The sequence below is a fragment of the Stegastes partitus genome, unplaced genomic scaffold (genome assembly GCF_000690725.1).
Source record: "Stegastes partitus isolate 25-593 unplaced genomic scaffold, Stegastes_partitus-1.0.2 Scaffold694, whole genome shotgun sequence".
Taxonomy (NCBI): Eukaryota; Metazoa; Chordata; class Actinopteri; family Pomacentridae; genus Stegastes; species Stegastes partitus.
The window spans coordinates 260,604-281,816 of NW_007578425.1; the positions used below are offsets into that span (position 1 = coordinate 260,604).

Sequence of the window (21,213 nt, forward strand, 5' to 3'; positions counted from 1 at the left end):
AATACACCACTTGTTTTTTTTTGTGTGTTTTTTGTTTTTTTTAGTCCAGTGGCTACAGAGAAAACTGTTCTTAATGTTAGGTTTACTTTTTTGATTAATGCAAGCAGCCTGATTAAAAAAAAGAAAGACATTATCAGAAGTCATCATCACCTGAGCTTCAACCTTGCGGAGCCCATTTTGTCTTGGAGGTTAAAAGGGGGGCATGCTGCTAAAGCAGCTTTTTTATAGGTTCCCTGAGTAGGTGGGATCTCAGATACAATTGGATCATACATGTGTCCTGATTGGCCAGTTTAAACTGGAGGGCAAGCCCCCTGCCCCATAAATAAGAGTGTGAGGGGAGAGAAGTGAGGGAACAGTTGGTTCATGAAGGTAATAAAGGGAGAAAAACAAGGAAATGTATTTTTAGAAAGGCATTAACCACTTGATTTGACTAACTTGCTGTGGTTTTATATTAGCTGTGCTGAATATTACAAAACAAAGACCATGGACCCCATCTGGTCCAAAGCAGTGTCTTAAAGAGGAATCCCTTCAGGGTCGGTATGAACATGAGGAATGTTCATAGCAACCAGAGCATATTACTTTGGCTGCATCCAGCACAATGCAGTGCTCCTAATTGTTGAATGCCAACCTTAGTTCTCTCTTTGTGTTGGTCCTGTGATGGACCGGCGACCCGTCCAGGTGAACCCTGCCTCTTCAGCTCTCTGCAACCCTCTAGAACAGGGGTGTCGACATCCGGTCCTCGAGGGCCGCAATCCTGCATGTTTTAGATGTGTCCTTCTTCCAACACACCTGATTCAAATGATCAGGATCGTTATCAGACTTCTGCAGAGCTTGATGATGAGCTGATCATTTGAATCAGGTGTGTTGGAAGAAGGAAACATCTAAAACATGCAGGACTGTGGCCCTCGAGGACCGCAGTTCGACACCCCTGCTCGAGAAGATAACTTGGGTATAGCTAATAAATAGATGGATTCTCATCATTTAACATTACTAATTAGTGAAGCTACCTTTGACCTTTTGCTAACTTTTTATTCACACTTTCTATCTAAGAGTGTGAGGCTAATAAGATAAGGAGCTTTGTTAAAACTGACAGAAGACAAATGTCAACTTTCTGCGTTTGATTTATTAGTGTATTACCTCATAGGAACACACTGACAGAAATGACGTGGCTGCAAATGAGACGACAAGGAATTTTAAACAATCACGCAATGCATTTAGGAGCCAAAATCAACTTTCAGTTTCTCGTCACTATGACGTTCACTTTTTACCTTTTAGATAATAAATGGTGTTTGGTGTTTAATTCAACCAATCAATGCATATTTCCAAGAGCAGAAAAACACACTAAAAGAAATATTGTGCTCCTTCAGACATTGTTCACTTCTTTCAGACGTTGAGAGAATTTCTTTAGCCCTGAATAGCAATTTTCTGCAAGATGACTCCTCTCTCTTCTCCCACTGACGATACATTAGCTATGTCCAGGTGATAAAGATCTAAAAGGATAAAAAAGCTCTCAGACCAAAGTGAATTTCGGTTGTCCAAATGATCCCATGTTCTCCACATCCCATCCAGTATTGACAAAAGCACTTCTCAAAGGGTGTTTCCTTGATTTCGTGTTGCACTTTTTAGTATCAGATAATTCTCTGAACAGCTGAATCACAAAAGTTGATCTTGGCTCTTAAATCCGTTGCTGTGGTTTGTTAAAATTCATTGTTGCTCTGTTTGTGGTCACATCACTTCTATCAGTGTGTTCCTATTAGGTAAGACACAAACAAACCGAATACAGAGTTTGTCTGATGTGTCAGTTTTAACAAAGGCCCGTATCTTATTGCTCTGTTACGCTGAAATACTGCAAAGCACATTTTGCTGTGTCAAGGTGACCAAGACGATTATGTCATCATTTTATCTTCGGAGACATTTGTGTGATATTTTGTCATAATTAGAGTGTCAGTTCTTGAGTTATGGCCAAAATATGTTTGTATTCAGTGACCTTTGACCTCCACATTTTAACCAGGTGTTCATTGAGTCCAATTTGTGCCATATTTAAATAAATTTCACAAGATTTGAAGAGATGTTTCAATAAGGGGACAGACAGATAGACAGCCTTAAAAATATATTGCCTTATGTGGTGTGGAGGCATGAAAAAAATGAGCTGTAAGGAATCACAAGAATTAGAAAACAGGAAAAAATGACTTAATACACCACTAGTTAACAGCATCTAACTAGCTAGTTAAGCTCATCTACCCACATTTTCCTGTTTGTAGGAATTGAAAAACCCATTTTCTAAGTAATCATGTGAAATCATGAAAAAGTAACAGCAGAGACAACTACTTTAAATTATACATTAATCACTTGATCTTTTCTAAGTCCAACCAAAAGCAGTTTTTGCCAACATAAAGTGCAACATAAAGTATTAAATTTTATATGTATAGATGTACAGTCATCCTCAGATGTATTCATACACTCCCACTAAAGAAGGAAAAAAACAGGTGTCACTGAACAAGGTTGAAATTGACAAAAGAATAATAAATAAAAATTTAATAAAAATCATGACATTGCTTTTGAATTATGGTTCAACAGAAATATTTAAAAACAAACAAACAAGCATAATGGGACCCGTAAACTAATATGTTGTTGAATAACCCTTTTTGCCAATCACTGCAATCAAGTGTTTTCTGTAACTCTCAATCAGACTTCTGCACCTGTTGACAGCTATTTAGATTTTTTTTTGTTTTGTTTTGTTTTTTATTCTTTTCAACCACAATTCAAAAGCAATGTCTTATTTCACTAAATCATACTTTGGCAAATTTTTATTTATTATTACTTTTTTCAGTTTCTAGTTATCTGAGTGACGATTGTGAATTTTGTCTTTTCTTTAATGGAAGCGTATGAATAAATTTGAGGAGTCTGTTGGAAACCCCTTAGACTGCTTGTTAAATTTTAAATACTATTTCTTCACATCACAGCAGACACTTTGTCATGTGGAAAATTTTAGATGCTCAGAATCAATCGCCTCCTTTACAGCATGTTAGTTTCATACGCCCTCTGTTGTCTGTGTGCAGATTTCCAGACGTTATCACTTATCAGTAGCATGTTCTAGTACTTATGATCGCGACATCGAGGTCAGACTTGATACTTCATGTTCAAATAAGGCTCTCCTATTTGCTCTCCTATTGTGCCGCTGACACAGAATGTATTTTCTGTGCCACGTTTGTGCTCTTATCAGCTTTAGAGGCTCATTATACTTTGGTTTCTGTTTGGGTTTCTTCTCTTCAAATCATGTCACAGAGGAACGCCAGCAACCTGCTGATTTCATGAGTCAACTTGTCTTTGACTTGTGACCACATTTCCAGAACAGTTGTACAGCAGCTGTTCAAGTGTTGACAAAAGAAAAAGTGACAAGATAAAAAAAAAGTTCAGTGCTGTAAAGAGAAAGTAGGAGATAAAGAGAAAAGAAAAAGGAACATGTTGCATGCAGGGCAGCAGTCATGATGCGCACATTGCATCTACTTCCACCAACCATCTGCACCACCAACCCAGTGTATTGGTTTTAGGTAATTTATTTTGATTCTTATTTTTTTTTAACATAAAGGGAATTTATATTCGATTTAATGAAAGTAAATTACAAATGGCAGCTGGAAAACTGAGTCCTTGTATAAGAAATCTACCTATAGATAAGAACAGACAAAAAGAAAAGCTGAAGATAATCCAATAAATGACTGCCTCACCTAAGATCAAGATACAGCTTTTCTTTTTTGTTCTTCAACAAATACATTTATAAGGTCCAGTGATAACAGTTCCATGGTGGTGTAATGTTTGCATGCCAGTTACAGCAGGTATGCAGATACTGAACAAAAGCACATGTACACCTCTGGTTTTCTGTCATGGGCTCACAGTTATGTCCTGCGGGCCTCAAATTATTCGAGTAACAACCTGACTGGAGTGAGCCCACACTATGCAGAACAAGGAGATTTCTGGACACAGGCAGTGCACATGTGATCGCACGTTACAGAAACAGGCCAAGCATCAACACACAGAACACTGGACTCCTCCTTCAAGGGGAACTGCAGCATTTGTGTGGGAAAAGAAGTTGTATACTGCAGAAAAGGGTAGCCCAAATATAAGTTTATAGTATATATAAACACTAAATTTGAGAAGAAAATGACTTAAAACTGGTGAAATTATCTGTCCATGCAGCAAGTACATTTTACTTGATAAGAAATCTTGAAATAAGCTTTTTAAATCTAGAGATAATTGTCCCAGGTAAGTAGCCACAAAGCTTAAAATAAGCTGAAATTGCTGATTTTCAGGTCAAAATACTTGAAATCAAATTTGATGTTGTCCAATAATAAGTTAAAAACAAAAACTAAATATAAGCAAATAATTCTCTTTTTTATTATTTATTTTCTTATTTGTAGCAAATCAATATCGGCCCTGCTGATGAGCATTGGTCATCAGCAATAAATGTTTCTGTCAGTTTATCTGTTGTTCATCCATCCATCATCTCTACACCTTCATCCACACTGTAGGGTCATGGGGGGCTGGAGTCTCTATCAGCCAATTAATTCTTAATTCAAGCAACTTGACTTGTTACTGAATTTTGAAACAAGCTTGGTGAAGGATAGTTGTGGTGAAACAACTAATTTAGCTTATTTTAACAGTTATTCACTCAGCTTTAAGATTCCCACACTAACAGAGACAATAAAGATGTGTTCATGCTCAATTTAAGACTGTACTGTACAATCAAGGACTAAAAATTAGTAAATAACTTTTAAAACAAACTAAATTATCTATTGTGTCTAAAAAATAAGATTTTAAATCTTTACAAGACCCAGATTATTTGCAGTTCAAAAATCGTTGCTTCTGAGCTGCTCATGGACTTAAGGAGATGGAGAAATTTATGTTGACACTAGAAATTATAACCCTGGCCTAACTAATCCACAAATAAGGCAAGAATGAATGGAGTTTGACATCCTTAATTATGCTTAACTTAAAGCTTTATTACAATTTAAGTGGGTGAATTATATACAAACTCACCATCATACAGTTGCCATTAACAGAGACATCAGCTACAGAGGTCAACATCATTTTTGTATCGGCCTTTAGATATGTTTATTTCTGCTGTAAAGTTTGACATGTTTACATGGGGTTCAACGGGAATCGACTTGCTTTTGGAGGAAGTGCAGTTTATGGTGCTTTCACAGTGGCTTCATTTTTTATTCCCGGAGGTTGCTGCTTGGTTGAGCCTGAAGACTACAAGTTTGAAAATGCAGAAAACTCTGAGGGTGTGCAGTTAGAAAGAGATGCATTCACCAGACGTCTGCAGCTGCCTCTTTATATGTGCTGGAGGCCAGAACCGACTGAGTCACAGCAGCGGTTCAGTCAGCCTTGTGACAAGAAGGGAGTTTGATCCATAAACTGGCAATAACAAAAATAACAGCAAAGCCTCCCTCTAGTGCTGCTGAAATACTCCAGATCAAGGTCCTTAACCACAACCGCTCCAGCAGAGCTGCTCAGTAGCAGCAGGTCAGAGAGGTTGAACTGGACCGATGCCAGGTGTGAACATGTGTTAGTGTGTGACAAGGGCAGGGCGTTCCTGAAAAACACATCACTGCTGTCTGCTAAACTTACCTAAATAATTAAAGCCAAAGAAAACATTATTTCCATCAGTTTGCAGGCTGCTTTATGTCCATCCATCCATTATCTATACACCGCTTAATCCTCACTAGGGTTGCGGGGGGTCTGGTGCCTATCCCAGCCCTGCTTTATGTCAACTGACCTAAATGGAATAACAGCCATGTGCATTTTGGATTTCACTTTTTTTATTTGTTTTTTCTATTTTCTCGTAAACAGGAAAACTTTACGGTACCTCTGGGGCCGCTAGTTATTCAAAGTCGTGCTCAAAGACACTTCTACATCATACATCAGTGAGTGGCTTTGCTTGATAACTCACACACGCTTAAATCCACGTCCTCAGGCTGACGTGCCGCCTCGCCACATGTGCCACTCAGAGGAAAACTAAACACAAATACAAAAGCAAGAAACACTTGTGTGTTTGTGTAAGCTTGTTGCTCTCATCCTGCTTGGAAAGGCAAACAGAACTCCCTGATATTGACCCACTTCATTAAATCTGCACATACACCCATGTTCAGTTATCTGAAGTGTATTTGACAAGTAAACATGTCCAGGCCATTGTCTGGGACAGCGAGGTGCCTCTGACTGTACTGTGCAAACTAAATAACGTGAGTCCATCTTGTTTTTATGATGGACGAGCTCGTTAACTGATAAACACATAATCAGTATAGTAACGCGCATGGAGAAATAAGAGAACCGCTTAAAGAACATCAACGTTTCACTTGAGCCGTCGGGTTTATCATTCAACCAAGAAATCAAATGTAGGACTCTGGATTAACTCAAGTGTAGTTTCTGTCCAAAAACTAGCAGCACCGAAGCAGTAATTTAGAGAACTTCCACGAAACACGACCCCCACAGGTCTTTATACAACCTAATGTCCTCAACAGAGACGTAGCTTTCAAATCTACTGTGTATTTATAGGTTTGAAACACACATTTAAATGAAATATTATTGCAACATTTATTTGTCACAGATTTTTAACACAAGAGCAGTAGGACTCAAGAACATGAAAGGGAAACGGATCAGAACTGTTCTGATGAGATGAAAGGACCTACACAATATTAGGCAGGTGGTTTTAATGTTTTTTTTTATTCATTGGTGAATATTTATACAACAGTTACAAACAATGACAGCTACTCCAGGTACATATAAATACTCTGACGATGCAAGATGATTAGGAAAAAATTGACACAGGTTATGAATAAAACCTGGTATTATAGCGACATTAACAGATAATATTTTCTATTACTGATTGGAATTAATGCAACAATGATGTTGATGATTAGAGAACAACACATTTAATCAAGTATCAGTTCAAAATAATTCATTTAAAATCTACTGAAATGGCTCTATGATTGTGCTTGTAAAAAATAGTGCTTATTAAAAGTGGCTTGTCGTTCTTTCTGTAACCTTGTGGTCCAAAGCTTAGGACGAGTTAAAAGTTCTCATAGTGATGTATGAAATGGGCTTGATCCCTCTTGTTCATCTGCTGGCAGGCTTTCTCCACGTTCTTGGTCAGTCCAGGTGGTCCACAGCTGAACACGCCCATTTTACCCACCTACAGAAAACAAAACACAACTAGAAGTAAGAATATTTCATTTATGTTGTCCAGGCTGGTGTTCTGATTAAAGTACAAACACAGCAGACAAGGATGGATGAAGGACAGACCTCAGGGTGAACCTCCTGCAGCGAGCTGAAGAAGGACACGAATGGCGGACGACCAAAGTGAGTGACGGAGCGCAGGCCAGTGAAGAGACTGCGGTTCCACACCTTCTGAAAGTGGCGCTCACACACGTACTGGAAAAGGTGAGGCACTCATTAATACCTTTAATTATTACATAACATCAAATGCATTTGACATTTTGTGACATAAGCTTATTTGCTCTCTTGACAGGCGTGAGAAGAGAAGATGGATGGCACTACTGTGTCAGTAAAGATAAGCTGGAGGACTGGCTCTGTCAAAAGGTAGTAAAATCCTCTAACTCAGTAATGTGTTACGTGGGATTTGTTTGGCCTGTGAAAAAAAGAACAAGGTGTGGTTTTACAGGAGCATTCGTGCAGGATCTGTCAGTCAGAGGGAGTGATTTCTTGGAGTCATCACTGTGAGGTTACCAGGAAATCAGCTAAGGGGGTGTTTTGTTTGGATTTAACAACTAAGACATAATGTGTTCATTAATTCAGCATTAGAGAAGCTGGTAGTCAGATTTTACCTTTGGACTGAGCCAGACCAGATATGAATGTGGTATCAGTATCATCTAAAGCTCAGCAAGAAAGCCAAGAAGCATATTTTCACAAACTATTCTTTTGTTTCAGAACCTTATGATGAAATGTTTGATAAATATTTTGCAGCACTTCAGTCCATTGTGTAGTGCAAGCGATGCTTTGAAATGGTGACTGCAGCTCTCACCAGCATGGTGGTGCGGAGGTCGAACTTTTCCGCCACCTGGGTGATGTAAGTGTGGACAGAGACCAGCTCGTGGGTGTCCATTTCCTCCACCTCCCTGATGATGTCTGACACCCACTCAAACTGACGCTGCGTTCGTGTCACCCAGATGAAATACACCTTCGAACAACACACAACTTTTAGCAAGAGGATTTCAAGGCAAAAGTATAGCACAGGTTGTTCGACTTTAAGACGCACTTTTTTACACTGAATCTTGGACTTGATGGAGGACTTGAACACCAGGTCTTTGAGGATGGAAGCGAAAGGGGTGACTCCAATCCCTCCTCCCACCAGAACAGACACCTCATAATCAATCCACTCCTGATGGCCCTCGCCAAACGGGCCGTCCAAGTACAGCTTGAGAGAAATGAAATATGAATATCAGTGTCATGACAATATAAAGGATTGAGAAGTAGATAAAACCTATTCAGAATAACTTAATGGCCTGCCTTTGGATAGGCTCCGAGCTCAAGCAGGCTTTCTTCAGTGTAGAGCTCTCTGAGCTGGCTGGTCCAAGGCCCCACGGCTCGGATGTGCAGGCTCAGGGTCTCTTCGTGAGGAGCTGATGTCAGCGTGAATGAGTGGTATTCATCTGTGCCCAACATCAGACACGCTATGCGAACCCACTGGCCTGAGCGATACACGAAGCCCTGTGGTCGTTTGAACTCCAGATGTGTCACACCTGCAGGTGGGATGATTTCACACGCACACATATGTTACATGATTTCAGTGAAGATGATGGGAAAGTCAAGTGGCATGTTAAATTTAATCTTCCAAAAGTTTCACCTGAAGGCAGCAGCTCAGCTCGGACAACAGGGATCTCCACCTTCTTTTTGCTCAGGCTGATTAGTTTGTCCAGCAGGAAGAGCAGCGCAGGAGGGATTAGGTAGATGTAGAAACGAGGCTCTTGGAACAGAGCGTAACTGCCGTGAACAACTGTCTGTTGGATGAAAACAAAGCTGCCGTCACACCACTCTAAACCTCCCTCAGGTCTGATATACTAAAAAGTGAGAAAACTACTTACTAGAATGTACACAACAACGTAGAGGTAATGAGTGACCCAAAATGCACGAAAGCTGATGCGACGAAAATAGTGTGAAGCAAAAACATACATAAATGAAAAAACAAAGAGAAGCAAGACGCCAGTCATTCCTAGGAAAAGGAAAAAGCAGAAGAAAAAAAAAAAATCTGTATCATATAAGAAGCATTTCATGTCCAGCTTAAGGTGTAAAATCAGGCTCATATTATACCTGGAACTGTTTGAAAGAACCAAAAGTACCACTTGAGAGGAAGTTCAGACCTAAAAGGAAAAGACACGATAAATCAGACAAGATAACTCCATAATATCTGCTAACCTCAGGCAGATACTTCAAACATTACCCATTGTTGGCAAAGACTTTGGGGAACAAACACGACAGGATACTGAGGTCACTGATGGAGAAGATGTAGAGGTTGACAATGTGGCCCAAAGTATGAACAACTGCAGTGAGAAGACAAACACCAGTGAGTATATGACACATAACAAAGCTAAGACATTAATCTCACATCCCTCTCATTATCACCTTCTATCATTCCTGAAATACTTCACACCAACCTGCTAGGATGATGGCAGTCATGGCCATGAAGCGATGGAAGTCGATGGCAGCATCAAAGGGGATGTATCGGTTGAGGAAGGTCTCTCGGAGCAGCGTGATGAGGTTGCGGCACACGGTGAGAAGCATGTAAGGAAACAGAAAGGAGATGGCAGCCGCCGAGCCGCGGGACACGATGATGCCCACCGCTGTCGTCTCTGGGACGCCTGAAGCTTCAGACTGCAATCCGTAATCTGCACACAGTGTTTAACCGGATCAGAACAAACAAGGACGATGTTTGAGGTGACTGAAGAATTTTAACCACTCAACAAGACACAGTAAGGAAGTAGAAGAAAAAGGTTTTCCACTCACAGTAACATCTGTCGAGTGTCACACCAGCCACGATGCCGTACACAACAAGGAAGCACACAATGTGACGGCGATAATTCTCTATGAAACGTTTGAACTGCTGGACTTTCTGCTGGACTGGGTTCCTGATGTACTGCTCACGCTTGGCCTTCACATAGACATTTGGAGTCTTGACACTTATCCTGAAAATATTCAAATCCATTGGACTTTATTTAGTTAATATTCTGCATCGTATTGAACTTGTTTTCAGGTCACACAAACAAAAGGAAGTAGAGTGTGACACTGTAACTCCCTAATGTGAATGGAAAAAGTGGGTTGAACACAAGCATGGCTGTTTAAACAAAAAATATTCAAAATACTCACAAAAGGCACATTCTAAGGTAAATCTTTAAACTGTGACGATGAGCAGTAAATGACAACAAAGGTATTTATTGTTGTGTATATTTCACAGGGAAGTCATCAGTGTAGAGTTGCGTTTAAGCCATTTTAACATAGAAAGAGATTTTTTCCACAGAAAAAAACTTTAAATGCATGGGGCATTTCATTAATTGTTAAAGGTTTAACATTTACACACTTCTGCAACAATTAGATGGGAAGTGTCACCAGTATGGGTGGATTTTTTAAGTTGTCTGGCATTTTATCTTTCCTCATACCCCTCATTCTTCCTTCAGAAAGTTATTTACAAGAACAGAAAAAAAAAACCCCACAAGCTTACATTTTCCGTCTGCGTATCTCCGATCCATCTGTCTTACTGCTGCTGCAAACAAAAGTTGATAGATTGTAAGCACAGAAACAAGGGTGACGAGGGTTGCACAAATTTGAAGAAATACTAGATTATTTTCTATTGTACTGAGCAACATTTGGGATCTGAAAGAGTTAACAGCTTGTGTGTCCTGTCCTGTTTTCTAACCTGTTTCCAGGACAGATGAAGGACACTCTCTGGTCTCGACTCAGCCGCTTCTTCCCCTGTTTCTCCATCCCTGTGCACACAGCGGACAAACCAATACATCAGACAAGGTCAGAGACATGAGGATATAAAAAAAGATCCTCTTAAAACAAAACTTTCTCCAACCTTTGACATTGAGTTGAGCAAACTGCAGCTCCTTCTCTTGATCCCGTAAGAGGAAGTGAAAGTCCTCCCATGAGATTTTCTCCTTGTCATCAAAGCCTGCGGCCTGCATCATGGCCTTGATGCCGTCCTCTGCCTGGCTCTTTGACAGTGCGCCGTTGGAGATTTCAAGAAAAGACCTGCAATTCATCAAAAAGGTGAAGATGACCCAACAGATGGACAGGAAAGAACTTGGTGCAGTCATGTACAAACAGAAATATCGATTAAACCTGAGCATCCTGGCAAATTCTTCCTTTGACAAGAAACCAGTTCCACCTATGTCATTCATCGAGAACATCAGTTTGGATTTTTCCTCTGGAGACCCTGGACACAAAAAAACAACCCGACATTTGCATGGATTTTATTGCTCTCATCGCCTATTAAACATGCAACAAAATGAATTCTCTTTTCTTCATTTATCTACTTTTTTTTTTTAAATTCTGATGGTGTGCTTAGTGAAGTTCTGTCCATGTACAGTTTGGCATCTTGAGTAATAGTAGCCCAGATGAAACTGAATATGTCTGTTGTTGTCAAGAAATTTCACATGATGTCTAAATGTTGTTTTAGAGGCTTTAGTATTTTGTCATAAATCCTGGAAACCTGGATTTGTTCAAAATGTTTCACAGAAAATGGGAAGATTGGTGCAGAAATTCTCAGCTAACAAAAAAAACCTCTTCATATATAAATATATATATATATATATATATATATTTTTAACTTCTGTTAAGTTATATAAAAAGGAATTAAAGTATTCAACACTTGCATTAAAATGATCTAAAATATCTTAGTATTTTTAGATGTTGTGGCAAAATGACAACACAACTTGGGACCAAACAGGAACAATATTTTAGAGTCATTATTTTTACCTTTCATAAAGATAACTATCACATCAAGAAACTCTTGAAAGGAGAGGTAACCGTTTCCATCTTTGTCAGCTAATGTGAACATGGAGTCCACAAATAAGGAGTCTGGCTTGATGCCCAGTGCGTCAGCAAACTCTGATGCTGTCAGCTCACACTGGAGAACCTCTCTGGCTTTCTTGCGGGAAATGCCACTCATGTCTCCGGCGTCACACTTCTCTATTTCCAAGACCTGTGCTCCAGAGGGATAGTGAGGGACAGTGTTATTATATGTCACCATAGCGTTGTTACTAATATCATGAACGTCAGCAGAGGATATCATCACCAATGAGCTCACCATCAAGACCAACAATTAGTTCTTTTGGCTTGAGGTCAGACCTAGTGTGACCTCCAACAAGAACTGACGACATTTTGTGGCTGAGCATGAAGCAGCTGCTGCTCTAACAGTGCAGATGATGAGGTAAACATCCAGAGGCTGACTGTACCTTAGAGAAAGCATGTCGAATGAAAGTTTCCACAATCTGAGCCCTCTGGTCTCTGGTTAAAGCCTCCTTCAGCAGTTCCTTCTCTCTCATCTCCTTCACTCTAATCTCCTGGCTGATGTCTGTCAGCTCTGAGTGCAGGTGCTTGACAAATTCTGTACGTTTGCTCTCTTCATCAAAAAAAAGCACCTGGATGCGCAAACAGAGAGCATCAGGAGGAAAAAGACAAACAGGACTGCAGGGAGATAAAAGTGATGGATATCAGGTATGTCTGCAGAATCATGCTTGCATCAACGACTGGATGAGGTGTGAAATCTGAGTGAGAAATCTGGATGTGCATAAACTGCAAACAAGCCTAAAAGTGAACACAAAATTTGTCTGCTTGTGCTTTCACTTTTTAAACATTTTTCTTGCAACTTGAATCAGATTGCAGCTTCACTTTCAGTTAACAAATCTGGTTGTCCAAACCATTCAGTCCCAACCTCTGATACTCACCAGGTCGTACTCTTTTGGTACTTTGAGCAGCAGAGCTTTATGCTGACGGTCACTGGAGACAAGGACGTCTAGGTAATCCTGGTTGCCCAGATTGAGGAAGCGGTGAGCAGATCCAGATCTGTCAAAGACCTGCAGCCTTCTCTTCTCATCGACCTCCACGCTGACAGGGTGCAGCGGTTTTTTATGGCCCTGCCACTCGTATGCTGGAGAGCAAAAACAGAATGAGAAGAGGCATATGATGGATCCAGGAGAATGATAAGGACATGTGTAAAACAACAAGAAGTATGGGCACCCTAAAAAAAACAGCAGCGCGATTTTGGTTAATCAAGTATCATAACTGTGACCAGCTTTTCTAGTATTTACAGTATGTTTACAGTCTATCAACTATAATCTGACTTTTACAGATAAAATAGCTGCATATATTGAAGCTATGTCAACAATTAAATTCATGTAATCAGTTCAGATTTACAGTTGTGTTTCTAAGCTGCTGACATTCTGCTGATGTTTGTTGAAAACCAACATAGAGTCACCAATAAAAGCAGATGCTATGTTTGTATTGACACTGGGTTTCCTGTTTAATCCCACAGATTTCATACCAGTGATCGTCACAGCTGGCTCCTCTGTTCTGCCACCAGCTTTTCTTCTTCTCTGGAACTTTCTGTACCTGTACTTCCGAAGATACGCCACCACACAGGCCGCGAGAAAACTCACTGTGAAAAGCAAAATGTTTCACACTGAAAATGCTGTTGAGTGACATCAGTATTAATGATGTGCAAAAACAGTGTGAGTGTAATACTGACCAACAGGAAAGAAGAACAGAGCAATGATAAATATCCCAAAGCCAGCTTTGCTCCCATCAAAGTAATTAAGTTTTGTGGCATTAGTGCAGGGATAGAGCATTGATGCATTCAGCTGTGTGGGCTGAGGACAGGGGTCACCTGAGGACAACAGGGAGAGACTTTGCATTTCAAAGAGGATTTTTTTGTAAACTGAAAAACATCCTCCACTGCATTTTATTTTTACCATCCACCCAGAAGAACACTTTATCTTGTACATCAGCAGCCTCGGCACTTGTGACTGCAATAAGGATGTCATGATAGGTTATGTTGAGGATCGTCTGGATCTCCTCATCTGTAAACAAACTGGAAATGATCCGAAAGTCAGAACACAGTGTGGGGAGATGACTGACTCAATCTATATAAATAAATGATCACAAACAGTAAAGGCTCTAAGGATTGCATTGCGTCTATTTCTACTGTATGTTAAAAGACCTTGAGATTACCCATTCTGTTTGTTCTCAAACCAGAAGCGGTCTCCGTTTCGAATGCGTTCAAACTGGTCCAGGATAACAGCAGAGAAAACTGGACCTGGACCATCAAGAGACTCCAGCAGGCCCCCTGGGAAGAGCTCCAGTTTTGAGATGTCTCCGTTATACATTTCTGCAACATCTTGGAGTAACTGTGGTACACAAGACAAAGTTTAATTCACAGGATTGCTGTTGAACTTTTTTTAGGGATTGTTCGATCTTTGTTTAAAGACGCTAATTTGGGAGACTCCAGCTTCTACCTGTGGGTTGGTGCTGTTGAGCTCAGGATTTATATCTCCAAACGTCTTTACAGGAGGCAGATTCAAAGCGCTTCTGATCTCAGTGTAACTTCGCAGACCAAAGTCTCTGCCTCTCTGGATGGTCATTGCCACCAAATCTGACCGGGTGAACCTTAGGGGTCCGTACATGTAGTCTGTCAAAGAATCAATCAGATCAAAGCAGTCAGTATTACTTTACACTGCATATATTGCTCCTGAATGATAAACAAAGTGATAGAGATTGTGGTGAAAACCTCTCAGATCCTCCACAACAACATTGTCTTCTCTCTCTGCAATCTGGGAAGCCATGCCCATGAGGAGGTCGTCTACATCCTGGCCTGTCTTCACATTGACGCTCTGGAATGAAAAATGTATTTAACATTGAGCCGCATCTAGTGACAGGAAATGCAAATTAGTTCAGGCTATAAATGCTGAGGCATCAGTTCATGCTACATACTTTCCCCTCCACAAACAACCACTGAATAACTACATAATATACAGATTGTTATATTTCCATCCTCCATCATTATTCCTCACCCCAAATATTTTCTCACTGTATCCTTAAAGAACCTTTAAAGTATCTGTATTCAGCTGGAAATAGATAAAGGTCAGCTCTTTCTTAGGCACTTACCAACTAGAATAGAGAATAAACATTTCCTGTATGTTGACTGTGCATTTATCAAACAGCAGCACTGAGACTTAGGCCTGAAATGGCATGTAAACAGAAATACTGTGACTGCATGTAAAGTGATTTGTAATTAAAACAATGGCTCACAAATTTGCACTCACAAATAAATGGTTTATGTGCCTGTTTCTAAATCAAACTCTGCAAAAGTTTTCCCTGTTGTTCTCCCTCTGCACATAAACAACTGTACTGAAAGTGACTCCACAGCCTGCTCTCATTTTTGAAAGATCTTTAACTACTACTTACAACAAAGAAAATAAAAATAAGTGGGTTGAGTGTGTGGTGTAGAAGCAAATATTAGTGTTAGAATTTGGTTATGCAGTCTTATTTACACCTGTCATGTTACGGTTAAATACGCCCCTGTAGTAATAATTAAATCTATCAATATAGCAATTAAAATATACCTGCCGCTTCCAAAAATTGTTACAAAGGCGCATTGCTGGTGATGTGCTCCCATCGAGGTTGGTGATATTTCGAAAATGGCATGTTCTGTTTCTGTAGGAAAAAGAAGCGTCAAGCCAATGAAACGGTACTTCAGAATCCACATCCTGGGTTTTAGATTGTGTCTGTCACTGTTAATAGCAGGACAAAGTGAGCTTGTATTATTCACAATGGGCCTGAAGAAAAATGAATCATTACCTCATGTAAACACCAGGTGGGGCCATAGTGATACCAAATCTTATTGCAGCAACCTCAAACTCAGGCGAGGTCCCTGGATCGACAAACTTCTGGTAACCTGTATAGAAGTAAATCAGAGCATAATGCAAAACAACTGACAAAAACAGAGTTAGAAACAATCCTTGTGCATGCAAACCTCCTGCAAACAGTCACAGTGAGCCAACGAACGCAGCATAGATACAAAAATGAAAAGTGGTTGAGGTGATGGGATCATCTGACCATTGTCCTTTAACTTTCTTCATCCGTGGGTGCTTATTCAGCAGAAGAAAGAGACTCAGAGTGATGCTTTGCTGACGGAGCACATGTTTTGCCGAACACCAGCACCGATAGCTCACCTCACCGTGGCCTGTGGTCACTGGTGCATTACATTTCCTGTCCACTTGTACGCACACGCGCTCCGGCTGAGTCTTACCTGGATAAGGAGGAAGCTTTTTGTCTCCGAGGTATCCGGGCAGCCATTCATAGAGAGCAATATTCTGTGTGAAACCGTGGGAGGGAGGGAAAAAAGTCAGTGCAGATTTTTTAATTTACACCTAAACTACAACTGTCAGAAATGAATATAACACCATGGGCTTATGTGATAATACATTTTTTGGGGGGAGTCATTTCTACATAGGTTATATAACATCATATTTTATGATCATAGTTTTAAATTTAATATGACTAAATATGTACCTTGTTTGTGAATATTTTACAAATTACTTTTAATAGAAGTAAAAAATATATATATATGTATATCTGTGCATAGCTGCACAACACAGCTTGAGGAGGACGGGACTGTGCTAATCACACTAATGAGAGATGACGCGTTCGCCTTTAACGACCACCTGGCGTTGATGCAACCTCCTTCTTTCCAGAGTGCAAATTAAATCAGCATCTGTGTAGCGAGAGGATTACATGAAGACTTTTCCCTCTACCTGGAATGTGGCCACAACAGTCTTCCTGGCGTTTTGAAACAGGCTCTCGTCTGACCAATCTGGGTGTTCCTCGTGCAGTTTGGAGGCGACATAATTGTGGTAGCGAAACCAGATAATCCCCTCTGCTACTGTGAACATGTTCTCATTGGCCCAGGCATTTCCCAACTCTAAAAAACAGGAGATGACACAAAATGTAGGAAATTCAGCGATTTCATTGTGTGAGTAACATCACTACAGAAATGATAAGTCTTGTGTAGATTCTCACACATCCAGGTCACTGTAATCAATATAATGCCTAAACATCGAATACAGAAATAGGCTGCACATTCAACATTTTTTACAATCAATAATTGAAAAAAAACCAAACAACCAATAATTGAAAAATACTCTGTCCTTCCTCTGTATTGTGTCAGAATCCTATCAGGTTAATAGATGAATCTGTGACCACTAATGGAATGATAATCTGGCTGTTTGTCTTTAAGGTTGTGACACCAGAGAGGTGACAACGGGAGAATATCCACCGTCTCCGCCCCAGATAATAACTACACACCTTCAACAACACAAGGAACAAAACACTGGTTTCATGACACCTGTGTGGCATCTTCGCTGCTATAGAGAAGGGGATTTACTGCGGTCAGTGTGACAGACCATTTACACAATAATTAAAGAGTCATAGCCCACGTCAGGCTGGGTCTCTCTTGACTCAGCCTCACAGACTGCAACACTGATTGAGGCCGACCTCGGTGAAACAATATTTGCAAGAAATCTTTGTTGTTTGTTATCAGGAGCTTGCAGTATTGATTGGGTGGGTGTTGCAACATACGGTGCAAAAACACAAAACAGATTTCAGACAGTCTTAAGATTCAGTTCACTAATAACACAGTACAGTTCATCAAGGTTTTGTAACATGTATCATGTGCAATCACAAGGAGTTTGTGATGCTAAAAAATAGGTATGAAGAACTCAAAAGGAACAACAGTTTTTCAATAAAATGGCCTCCTTTTGCAGAAAATTACAATTTTAAGAAGAGGAGATGTTGCTGTGAATGATTGAGTGTCATTCTACATCACTGCTGAGTGTGTGGGCTTTGGGGCGATACATTAAATGTCACTGAGCTCAGCTGTGTTGGATGAGATCCAAGCAATATTTCTTCAGTCACACCTGGCTGTTTGGGTGGACATCCTGCTCTACATTTAAAGAGAAATGTATTTTGGAGTTTTTGAGTGAAGTGTCCCTTAAGTGAACATCATTTCAGTCAGTTTATTGCTTTTCTTCCTTTCTAACCCTGACTAACAGCTCCCCTGACATGTTTATAAAATGCCTCCGATGAGGTAAACTTGCAGTTGACAATAAAATGAATTCTTTGTCAACAGTGTTTGATGCTGGTGGGAACTCCGTTTTAAAGTGTAAAATGTCTCACCATAAAGGCCTTGGGGTCCGTGTTCTCCCGTAGAGGGATCAGCAGCGCTCCACATGAGATTGCTTCCTCCTCCCTGAGTTGGCATGTTCCACTCAGAGCCTGAAGTCAAGAGCCCTCCAGAGAAGCTTCTCAGGGCGTCGGACCAGGAAGTGGAAGGGCCATAGATGGAGCTGCCGTCTATCCATGAAGTCACCAGGTTGACCTGCATGTGACGTGTAGTTTGACTTCAAATAAACGATGCTTAACACAATGTACTGGCCTTCAGAACTGCCTGACCTGCTCTTAACTTGCAGAGCTCACAAGTACTGGTTGTTTTAAAGGCTGCAAAGGTAGCTGCAACATTAATTTAATATGGATAAGAATCAACAACCTGTGTGCGAGGGTTACTGGGACTCTGTCCGGACTCTTTGTCCCATGGTCCTCTCTGGAAGGGCAGCAGGACCTCTCCAGTCGCAGTGGGGTCAAAGATGGGGTCACCTTTTGGGACTGGGATGTTCATAAACTCAGGTGGGCAACCAGGAGTTCTTGAGTCAAAAATTTCAAATGTGACATGATAACCTGTAAAGTTTGAGCATAATTAATAACTTTGAAAAGCTATTACATACTATACTACCGAGATAGCAAAAGTTCTTAACTCAACATTGATTAACAGTCACAGTGGCTGATTTTGGGTAAAGGTTAAAAATCAATGGTGACTCAACCTTTAAATAGTTTAAAACCTGTAAAAGGGTCATTAAATATATTCATCATTTCATTACATGTATTTAGTTACTGGGTGGGGCCATTTCTGGAGCGAGAGGCGTCTCATAAATTATAAATGAAGCACCAAATGCTTAAATACTTTTAATATTTTAATTCTAACATTTTGATATTGACTGTCTTTTACATAATTGTGGTTGAATAATTTCACCAGCATCATAATATTTATTCCGTCAAAATGTAGTTCTGACTGACTTTTTAGATGATGGCTGAATCAATATTGACTCAGTGTCACTTAAGGGTTAAAATCTGACATCCATTCAACATTAATCATAACGAGCGCTTTCAGTTTGGTTCTAATGACTGTCATCGGCATAGATTCAATGCTTTTCAATGTTGTTTTAATCTGATTTTCCTATCTTGGTAGTAATTAATGTATTCTTAATGGGTTTTTTGAACAGGTGGTCAGATGGAAGTACGAAGACAACCAAGACACGCAAGAAATCAAAATAGCTAGTATCTTGGCATATTATTTGTACCAGTCAAGGTTGAAAAACTTAATTTTAAACGTAATCCAGCTGATAAGTATCAGTAAAGGTATTAGTGCATTTTTAATGTCTTCTCAATTAATTACCTTAAAAGTTTACACCTGTGTAGCACCTGCACGTCTATCACAGGGTCAAACGGGACACCCCCACACAACAAAATAAGCCTCTCTGGTTTTTTTTATAAGAATATAGAAACGTTTCTTTATTGTTGACAGAAGAGTCATGTGAATGACTATACATTAGTTTAAAATATGACAAAAACATTTCCTGTAATATGTGAAAATGTTAGCGTAGCTTTTTGGAGGGAAGGCTTCATACCCACTGACATGGGGTAAGGAGCCCCCCATGGACATCTAGGATTTATAAAACTCCAGCCTTACTAATGTTAGGTTTCTGATAAATTACATACACTCTCATCTAGTATAGGAACATAAAAGCTAATCAGCATTAAAAAACGGATTATTATCTTTCTGAAAGGCTAACTAGCTGACTTTAGCTTTAGCTAACAACGTTGTTGTTGCACTAGCAAGCTAGCTTGAATTCTTTGCTACTGTTGGCTAAACATCCCAGCTGATTTGAAATTATTTTGTAATAAATATTATCATCAAAGATAATAAAGTAAAGTTAGACCTTTTGTAGCAGGGCCCCTTAATTGTAAATTAACTGGCAATAATCAAACCTATTACCAAAAGAGATCTAACATATTTTTTAGCATCTAACATTAATGTTGCATTTAAAGTCAGAGCAACATTAAACTTTGAGATATAGTTTATCTTATGCAGAAGTAAGTTGTATTGCTAAAAGATCAGATTTTCCCCAAATTCTGCCTCAACCCTGGCAAGATGCCCCTTTTAAAGATTCAAAGCTGGAGTCTAGTGTGATTTATTAACCCTCTAAATCACTTTAAATCAACTTAAGCATACTTATCGTGTCAATATTATATTGATATTTGAAAATATACATTTTAAAAGAGAACAGACGTTGTTGAGGGAGACGTCTCAGCCTGGTTCACCCTGTGGGTTGGACTATATCAGTGCGCCATGTTGGCCCCTTTAAACTCCAGCTGGAACCGTCACTATCCCAGTTTTGGTCACTTGGTCAGTTTAGGATGACAAACCCTCAATAATACGTAATTCGGTTTATATTTACCAAAGAACAGGGACAGGACGGTCTGGTTCCGGGTTGACGGCTGGCCGGAGGGGCCTCCGCTCAAGCGCGCGCTCAGTCTGCGCGGGTTCGGCAGCAGCGGCTCGTGCAGCGGCTGGTAGACTCCGTCCCAGTAGCGCGCGGGCACGAGGCGCACGAGATGAGTACCTGTGCGTGCGCGGACACACGAGCACACACACACACACACACACACACACACACACACACACAGTGAGCAGGTGTGTTGATGTCAGACGGACAGAACGACGGTGTTAAAGCCGCTGAAACTCACCGACAGCTCCCCGTTTAGGGTTCCCCAAACTGTTGTACCAGCCGTCAAAGCGCGGGACCTCCCAGCTGACTTCACACTGACAGTCTGTAAAATACACGTGGAGCTGAAACTGAAGCGGCTCTCACTGGGTTTTTCTAAGAGAGTGAAAATGAAGCACAGCTGCTGTGTACTTACGTTCACTGACACTGAGCACCAAGCCAACCACTGCACACACACTCCACTGCCATTTACGCAAATCCATTGATGCGAGGAGATGCTCCTCAGCTCAGTCTTCAGCCAAGAGGA

The 21,213-nt window shown here is 40.3% G+C and overlaps 1 protein-coding gene across 1 annotated transcript; it reads right to left on the minus strand.

Moving 5' to 3' along the window:
• Positions 1–7,066: 7,066 nt before the first annotated feature.
• Positions 7,067–21,169, minus strand: duox (dual oxidase). The gene is made up of 33 exons (XM_008290768.1): positions 21,103–21,169; positions 20,929–21,012; positions 20,640–20,804; positions 18,614–18,801; positions 18,244–18,445; positions 16,824–16,990; positions 16,319–16,382; positions 15,868–15,964; positions 15,633–15,723; positions 14,798–14,900; positions 14,526–14,698; positions 14,242–14,417; positions 13,983–14,101; positions 13,760–13,897; positions 13,556–13,669; positions 12,960–13,162; positions 12,468–12,653; positions 11,989–12,214; positions 11,353–11,446; positions 11,087–11,262; positions 10,925–10,994; positions 10,730–10,771; positions 10,018–10,196; positions 9,669–9,899; positions 9,455–9,554; positions 9,325–9,374; positions 9,099–9,226; positions 8,861–9,014; positions 8,524–8,756; positions 8,273–8,431; positions 8,039–8,194; positions 7,300–7,428; positions 7,067–7,189 (listed from the first exon to the last, which is right to left on the minus strand). The coding sequence occupies exons 1-33, from the start codon at positions 21,167–21,169 to the stop codon at positions 7,067–7,069; spliced, it is 4,587 nt and encodes a 1,528-aa protein (XP_008288990.1).
• Positions 21,170–21,213: the final 44 nt, after the last annotated feature.

Excerpts from the sequence above, each read along its gene's own strand:
- duox (XM_008290768.1), bottom strand. The coding sequence starts at position 21,169 with ATGGATTTGCGTAAATGGCAGTGGAGTGTGTGTGCAGTGGTTGGCTTG. Across the intron at positions 20,805-20,928 it reads CCCTAAACGGGGAGCTGTCG|GTACTCATCTCGTGCGCCTC; the intron begins GTGAGTTTCAGC and ends GCGCACGCACAG. Across the intron at positions 15,724-15,867 it reads CCACCTGGTGTTTACATGAG|AAACAGAACATGCCATTTTC; the intron begins GTAATGATTCAT and ends TTTTTCCTACAG.